The sequence below is a fragment of the Lycium ferocissimum genome, chromosome 11 (assembly GCF_029784015.1).
Source record: "Lycium ferocissimum isolate CSIRO_LF1 chromosome 11, AGI_CSIRO_Lferr_CH_V1, whole genome shotgun sequence".
In the NCBI taxonomy this organism is placed as follows: Eukaryota; Viridiplantae; Streptophyta; class Magnoliopsida; order Solanales; family Solanaceae; genus Lycium; species Lycium ferocissimum.
This window is the reverse complement of record NC_081352.1, coordinates 34,875,931-34,884,466: the sequence shown is the minus strand read 5'-3', so window position 1 is coordinate 34,884,466 and position 8,536 is coordinate 34,875,931. Positions and strand designations below refer to the sequence as shown.

At 36.6% G+C, this 8,536-nt stretch overlaps 1 protein-coding gene across 1 annotated transcript; it reads left to right on the top strand.

Annotated features, from left to right (window-relative positions):
• Positions 1 to 1,294: 1,294 nt before the first annotated feature.
• Positions 1,295 to 5,130, top strand: LOC132038278 (uncharacterized). The gene is made up of 4 exons (XM_059428965.1): positions 1,295 to 3,349; positions 3,631 to 3,724; positions 4,174 to 4,190; positions 4,999 to 5,130. The coding sequence occupies exons 1-4, from the start codon at positions 1,295 to 1,297 to the stop codon at positions 5,128 to 5,130; spliced, it is 2,298 nt and encodes a 765-aa protein (XP_059284948.1).
• The last annotated feature ends 3,406 nt before the right edge of the window (positions 5,131 to 8,536 follow it).

Below are 8,536 nucleotides of genomic sequence, written 5' to 3'. Positions count from 1 at the left end.
CAATTGCTTTAGATGATAAAGTAGAAGGGAAAAAGAAAGAGATTTTTTTTTAATAGTGGAGTAATTATTTTTGGCATGTTTAGAAAAGTGTGGCAATTAATGCAGCTACATGATTCTTGCCTATAAATAGAATCTTGAGCTGAAATAAAAAGAATATAAATTAAGGCAAGGTGCAAAATTATCTCTGTATGGGTTATTCTGTCCCATAATAATATTCTTGAAACCCTGATGAGAGATGCGAATTGTGAGTAATAGAAATAAATATTTTTTTCCTTCTAATCTTAATTTATAAATGAAAGAGTTTAAGTTATGAAAAACGTTTTTGAAACCTCTTTTGCTCCCTAGCTATCCATGGTAAAATTATATATGTTCAACCACTATCAGAGAGGTAATTTCATCTTTCGTGGGAAGCTCTCCCCCCAACCCCCAATCCTCCTTTCTTTCATGGTAATTTCATGAATGACTTCTTCGATTTTCTCGTGATATAAGTGTAATGTTGAAAAAATAGTCCTTGAGAAGATAAAAAATGGTCTTTAAAAGACAAAAATTGTACATAGAGATGTGATGAATATTAAATTTAGAAACAAGGCATAATTTTAACCTCACCATAATAACCATGAAAGATCATGCAAATTTTTGATATTAAAATGTTAATTAACTCGTGTATCATTAAATGAATGAATTTATAACAAACAAGGAATATGAACTTGAAGAAAATAAAATGTTACGTAAAATATTGCTATTTTATCCCAGATAAGGTATGAGTCCAAGAGTCAAAGAAAAATTCAATGTTTTAGAAACTTTCCACTTTTCTGTTATGAATGAAAATGTGGTTGTTGTTTCCCTTTTCTTGTTTCTTTTTTTCTTTTGGCATGTCCAGCTAAAAGTTGCTAATGCCACTACGTGATTCTTTGCCTACAAATAGAATTTTGAGCTGATCATATTGCTTTGTTTTTGGTAAAAACTTGCCCCGGGTGTTTACATCAAAGCAGTGTAACTTACCGTGGTTAAGTGATTTAATGAGGTGAATACATACACTAATTAATCATGGTTAAGTGATAGTTATATATATTCATAACACATGTCATGCATACATTTCATGCACATACCAGAAAAATACCACATTACATGCACTTGCATTTGTGGCAGTGTGAATCAACACAGAGCAAATTAAGTGCACAACTATCTTTTTTCTTATTTGGGTTATTTATATCCTACTACATTCTTGAAACCCTGATGTAAAAAGGGGTAACAAAGAGAGAAAAAGAATTCAAAAACTTGATATTGATCAACAATGGATGATTCAATCCTGGAAGAGAGAGAGGAGCTAATGGTTGCACTTGTTGATGAACAAGTAAAACCCATTTTTAGAGTTGCTCATTTTCTAAAACCAACTATATATTCTGCTGAAAAGCTTCCATTTTTACCTTCAAGATCCAAGATTTCTTGTTCTTCACTAAAGGTTCAGTTTAGGGGTGTTCTTTTATACATGAATGGATGGTATGAATGGGTTGATGAGTTAAAGCCATTATACGAAGATATATGGAAAAAAGCTGGAATCTTTGAGGCTATTATAGCTTCCACATTTGAGATTTATAGGCACAATGATTTGATTCTTGCTTTTGCTGAGAGATGGTGTTTGGAGACTAATACATTCATTTTACCATGGGGAGAATCAACTATTACTTTGGAGGATATGGTGGTTTTAGGTGGTTTCTCTGTTTTAGGCCATTGTGTGTTGAAACCTGTTAAGACCAAAGATTCAGTTGAAGTTGAAAAAACTCTTTGTGAGGCTCATAAAGTTATTAGAGCAAGCAAAGGGAATATTGTCAGTCACCATGACTGGATGGAATATTTTGCAGGAAAAGGTGACCATTTAGAGCATGTTGCATTTTTGACCCTTTGGTTGTCAAGGTATGTGCTTCCTGCTAGATGTTACAGGAATGTGCAACAAGCTCTTTTCCGTATTGCAATTTATCTTTCTCAAGGAATTCCAATAGCACTTGCCCCTGCTGTTCTTGCTAGTATTTATAGAGATTTAAACTTGCTTAAAAAGTTGATCATATCTGAACAAAGTAGTAATTCTAGATGTATTGAGGATGAGTCGAATCCCATCATTCGGGCTCCTCTTTATTATGTTCAGTTATGGGCATGGGAGAGATTTGTGAATTTGCAGCCTAAGCCTAGTGTTATTTACTGTGGGGAGCCAAGAGTTGCTAGATGGCACAAGGTGAAAAAACAAAATTGTGTGGATCCTAGGCATGAATTAGATGATGCAGCAGAATGTTTCCTGTGGCGTCCTTATGCTATTGATACTGTGAAGAATTGGGACACCAGCAAATATTACAAGGAAAGGGAGGAATATGTGGTGGTTGGACCAAAGATGGGAAGAGAGATTTTGATTTTCACTCGACTTATTCGTGCTTCTGAATTAGTTGGAATGGATTGTGTAGAACAGTATAGTCCACATAGAGTATCAATGCAATTTGGATTCGATCAAGATGTGCCCGGTTGTGTGAATCATTCTTGGAGAGACTATGACAGACCAATCAAAGATGCCAACCTCTATATACCTTCTAGGCTCTTCGAGTCAGATGTCAGCAGCCGATACTTGGAGTGGTGGAAGAACCAAAATGTTGCACCTGAGGATGCAGCTAAAACTCATGAAAGGATGCCAAGAATGTCGTGGGGACATCACGGAAAGATGAATGCCTCTGTATGTTGTGAATTTTTGCAGAAAGGTGATGAGGTTAGCAAAGATGGTAGTTTTCAGGATTGTGAAATGAGAGCTGTAGAATCATCACCAGATGATGACAATATACCAATTTCGGAATCTTTACGCAAGAGGAAGCTCATCAAGAAAGAGAGTACTCTACCTGGTAGTCAAGAACCCGTTGTTAGCACCCAAAGCCGATCTTCTTCAGCTTCAAATGATGGAACTGCTAGAGAAAGGGAGACTATATTGGAATCAAAACCATTAAACCAGAAGCTTGAGACTTCAAAAGGAAAATCAGAGGAATTAGATGAACATGAGGCACATGTAGTTAAAGAAATGGTCCCACTAGAGAGCAAGGACAAGAATGACAAAGATGTCTCTAAGCTCAACTTGCCTGATAATTTAGAACTTGCAAGTAAGAGTCAAGATGCAAGCGGTAGATATGCAGAATTTTCGAGCAAAACTTCTGTGGAAGCACCTAAGACTGCAAAAGGCAGGACCAACATAACTGAAGGAAATATGGAGACGGGAAACACTAACAACCATGAGAATGTGAGCAGTAGATATGAAATGACTGATATTCTGAAACTTGAGATGAGGATTAGAAACCTTGAAAACATTAATGCTGGAAAGGTTCCAAGATTCAGGACAAGGTGAAAACAAGATAAAACTAGACTATAGTGTTGATGCTTCTCTAGCTTAGTCTTTGTTTTGTCCAAAAAACAATATATTCTTCTCTATTTCCTATTCCTCAAAGATACTGAGATACTAGCTTGTTCTTCTATTTAGGTCCTCTTGTAACTATCTCAGCTTTATGACGATTTTACAATTGAATTATGTTTCAGTTCACTTTGTTTATTTTCCAGGTTGCTAACAGTTTTGCATATTAACAACCATGCATTTTTTTCTTCCAGGGAGTGGCTGTTGTGAATGCAAAGTCAAGATTACAGATAACTTCGCCTATGCTAATTTTTTCGCTCTCCCCTGGAGTTCATCTAGCACTGTTAGGTTCCCCATTTGAATTACTGCTTCCATATCTACAATCATGAAGCTCAAATAATTTGCTTGATCGCTAGTAACTGGCCCATGAAACACTTTGTGGAATATTATTATAACTCGTGTGAATATCTGCATCCATATTCTATAATTGAAATAACCACTGCTGTGTTTCACTTGTCAATTCTCATCCTCTCATTGTGCTAAAAATGGTTTAAACCAGCATGATTGCTTTTGTTCCAATATATCAAGTTACTCTGAACTCTGAGTTCTTTTTTAATTCCTTTCCTTCTTCAAACAAAGCAAGTTGAGTAATGAAAATCTCCTTTATGGTGTGGAGACTGGAGAGTAATTAGAAGTAAAATTCGGTGGGTGAGATAATATTGAACTTTGGCCATCTTCTTGTCTCAAAGTGTACTTGTTGCATATAGAAAAAACTGTTGAGCGTGTCTTTGTTTCAGGGGATATTGCAAGACAGGTATGGATCTATTTTGCAGGATCATTTGGCATAGCCAGGGTTTAAATGGAGAAACATGGTTGTTCTTCCTGTTACCATTTTCAAAAAAAAAAAAAAAAACCATGGCCGTTCAGTTTTTATATAGCCGGGCCCAACTTGTTTGAGACTTAGGCGTAGTAATCGTTATTGTTGCAGTATTGGACATAGCCAGACAGGGGCACACGCTTGTTACAATATTAAAGGTTAATGCTCAATTTCAAGGATCATTCATGACATTATTTTCCACTTGAAGATATTCTCGAAGAGGAGATGGTCAAGGATATAAATTAGGTGGTTTTGGAATAGAATATTCAGAAAAATAGAAGTATAATATGGGAGAAACCATAGTAGTAATGCAACTAGGAGGACTGCAGATAGGAGAATTGGTAGGAAAAAAATTTGGAGAATTTGTACCAAGAATTAGTCCTGATCGTAGGAGAATCGTGCACATTTTTTTTTTGATTTAACTATCAGATATCCCTAAACCACTGGCCAGACTAATTTGGATTTGCATTTGAAGCCGAGACATCTGATTAAGAGTTGAGAAATTCCAACCATCCCGCTACACCCCTCAGTGCTCAGTACTCCTACATAACTGAAAGAAATATGGAGATGGGAAACATTAATAACTATGAGAAAGGGAGCTACTGAAACTTGAGATGTGGATTAGCTCGTTCTTCTATTAGGTTCTCTTGTAACTATCTCAACTTTAGTGAAAATTTTACACTTGACTTATAGTTCAGTTCACTTGTTTGTATTCCAGGTTGCTAACTGTTTTGCGTATTGACAGCCATGCACAGTCAAAATTGCAGATAACTTTGGCTACGCTAAATTTTCAGCCCTTCCTGGAGTTCATCTGGCACAGTTTATTCCATCTGAAGTTCAATCTACAACATTACTGCTTCCAATTCTACGATCATGATGCTCATATAATTTGCTTGATCGCTAGTAACAACTTTGTCGAATATTAAAGAGAAAAGACATCATTTCCCCTGGAACTTGGCAGCAAAAACTCACTTTAGCAACTAAACTTAAGCGGTAATTATTTACCCCCTAAACAACTTAATCGATAATTATTTACCCCTTAACGGTGACGTGGCAAGAAAAGTGTACTCAATCTCTTAAAAGCGCGTGGGAGGAAAAAATAAACACTAAAAGTGATCCCAACTGCACAGATGTCATCTTCTAATTGGATGATATATTAAGATTTTCTTAATATTTTATTTTCTATTTTAAATTAACTTTTTCCTTTTCTTTCTTATTCTTTTCCTTCTCTTTTCGCGTTCTACTTCGGTCAGTTCCCACTATTTTTTCTTCTTCTTTGTTTCTTTGTATATAAATTTAATTTATGGGTTTGATTTGACACAAATAAAGAGATTAAATTTGTTGAGTTAACAAACCCATTTCAAATTCAACCACTTAGTGAAACAGTCATTCAAATGCATAAAGTTGACATTTGCATAAAATTGACATTTGCTTTGTTGCTGTGTTGGTTTCTCTCTCTAGTGTTGTTCGGGTTTTGTTATTAAGCTCTAGTTACTTTAATTTCTTATTACATATTCAAGGAACAATCTTCATCGTTCGAAATTACAATTCTTGTCTTCCAAACAAAATATTATTGTTATCAATTGAATGCACCCACTGTCTGAAGAAGAGGGGGGCGGGACAGGGCTGCTACTATTGTTATTTGTGTTAACAATAACAATGACTCAACTCCTCTTGAACCTGAAAATCACCACACAGATCAATGTATTAAGTTTTCCTAATACTAATAACCGTGACAAAAGAATATAAGAAACGATGCATGAGAGACGAACGCATAACTAAACATAACTAAAAAAGTCTTTCCCCTTTTTAGTTAAACACAACTAAAAGTCGTCGGACTAAAGATAACTAAACATAACTAAAAGTCTGCCCTAAAGGACTTTAGTTAAACACAACTAAAAAAGTCTGCACGGATCCTAAGCAGACTTTTAGTTAAACACATGCTTAATCTCAGTTTACAAATTAATAACAATTAACATAAGGTGTCAAACAAGAAATTGATTAGGTTGAAGCCTTCATATACACACAATTTCATTAGGATATCGAGGCAAGTACATTAACTGCCTTTTGAAGAATGCCATAAACAATTTGAAAGAACGAAATACAACTATCCTTGTGGTGAAAGCACGTTTCATTGTACGACTTCCATTACATTTGTTCTTTAGGAAGTATAGGGAGTGAGTAGATTCATTTCTCCTCCACCAATGAGCTAATCTAATAAATAATTAACTTTCGGTAGAAGGAGCCAAACAATAAGCATTCAAGGATATCACGGCTAACTTTGAATTCATACTTATGTTAATTGTTGTTAATTTGTAAGCGAGATTAAGCATGTGAGTTGGAACAATATCGCATAAGAAGATTAAAATGCAAGCTCGATGCGAGGCATACTTTCTTAGAAATGCAAGTGAATATCTTTGGAGAAGAGACTTTTAGTTATATTTAGTTATATAGGATCATGAGACTTTTAGTTTTGTTTAACTAAAAGTCTGCTTGGGAGAAAACGAACTTTTAGTTATGTTTAGTTATCTTGGTCGAAAATGAACTTTTAGTTGTGTTTAACTAAAAATTACGGAGAAACGACTTTAGTTATGTTTAGTTATGCACATCTGTTCATATCGTTTCTTATATTCTTTGTATTATGCATTGTTCCCTAATTATTCACAATGCGAGTTTGGGGTGGGGGTGGAGGGCGGAAGAGACGGTGGGTTTGGTTGTTTGGTTGGGGGTGGGGGTTGGCGTGGTGGTGGTGGTGTTCTTCAATAATGAAGAAATCACAATGCGAGTGACGTATGCGGTGGGGTGGGGGTGGAGGGGCGGAAGAAGGTGGGTTTGGTTGTTTGGTTGGGGGTGGGGGTTGGCGTGGTGGTGGTGGTGTTCTTCAATAATGAAGAAATCACAATGCGGGCGGGGTGGGGGGGGGGGCGGAAGACGGTGGGGCGGCGGCGGTGTTGGTGGCGGGGCGGCGGTGTTGGTGAGAATGAGGAGAAAGTAGAAAGAAAGAGAAAAAATAATAAAAAGAAAAATAAAAAATGAAGAGTTGGTAATTTTTGACGTGGCAATGACCAGCAATGACGTGGCGCGAGTGTAATACACTCAATCGGTCCGGGCCGCTAAGGGGGGTAAATAATTATCGAGTTAAGTTGTTTAGGGGTAAATAATTACCGGTTAAGTTTAGTTGCTAAAGTGAGTTTTGCTGCCAAGTTCCAGGGGGAAATGATGTCTTTTCTCAATATTAAAACTACTTATGTGAATGTTCGCATGCATCTTCTGTAACTGAAATAACCACTGCTGTGTTTCACTTATTGGTTCTCATCCTTCCATTGCACTAAAAATGGTTTAAACCAGCACGATTGCTTTTTGTTCAGTATATCAAGTTACTCTGAACTCGACCTCTTGTCTAATTCATTTAACCCCTTTCCAAAACAAAGCAAGTCGAGTAATTAAAGTCTCCTTTATGGTGTGGAGAAGTAACTAAGAAGGAAAATTCCCAGTGGACGAGATAATATTGGACTTTGGTCAGATTCTTGTTTGAAAGTGTACTTGTTGCAGACAGCCTCAAGAAAGAAAAAAACTGTTTGAAACATGTCTTTGTTTCATGTTGCAAGTTATGTATAACATGATATGATATTGTCCGCTTTGGGCCAAGCCCTCGCACGGTTTTTTAAAGAGCCCTCACATCATTAAGAGTATTTACAGTCACCGAAGCCCAAAGGCTGCGTATGCGCCTTCAAAGCTACGGGTAAAGGTTGTAAACCGGCCCACAGACGGGCAAAGCCACTAAGCCGGGCCCCACGCCACACTCCGCCATCTTCGTACTTGTCCCGCCAAACCATTGGCTCGCTACCGGTTGTTGGGCTAAACGGTCCCGAAGATAGTATTAACATGACGTGATATTGTCCGCTTTGGGCCAAGTCCGCACGATTTTTCCCAAAAGGTCTCACATGAGTATCCAACTCCTTATAAATAGCTTCTTTTTTCTTTTCAGCTACCAATGCTTTTGTTCGCACACCCAACAATTTTTTCATGAGATTTACCTTATAAGTGATCTGATTATATAAATATTTTTATACACCGTGCATGAAATTTAAACTCATAAAGAAAATAAAGGGGAAAGAAGAAGACTATTAACATTATCAATACCAAAAATTATACTGTAGTAAGAAAGTCCATTCAAACTCATCCGTTTGCGAATTTGATCAGGCATATTTTACATCATACGTTCATAAAAGAATGAAAGAATATGTTTTTACAGCTAATTAATCCTAAACCCTTAAATCGAA

What these genes read in the sequence shown, in the direction of transcription:
- LOC132038278 (XM_059428965.1), top strand. Translation starts at nt 1,295, where the DNA reads ATGGATGATTCAATCCTGGAAGAGAGAGAGGAGCTAATGGTTGCACTT. An exon ending in AAAACATTAATGCTGGAAAG is followed by an intron (nt 3,350 to 3,630) that starts GTTCCAAGATTC and finishes TTTTTCTTCCAG; the next exon opens with GGAGTGGCTGTTGTGAATGC.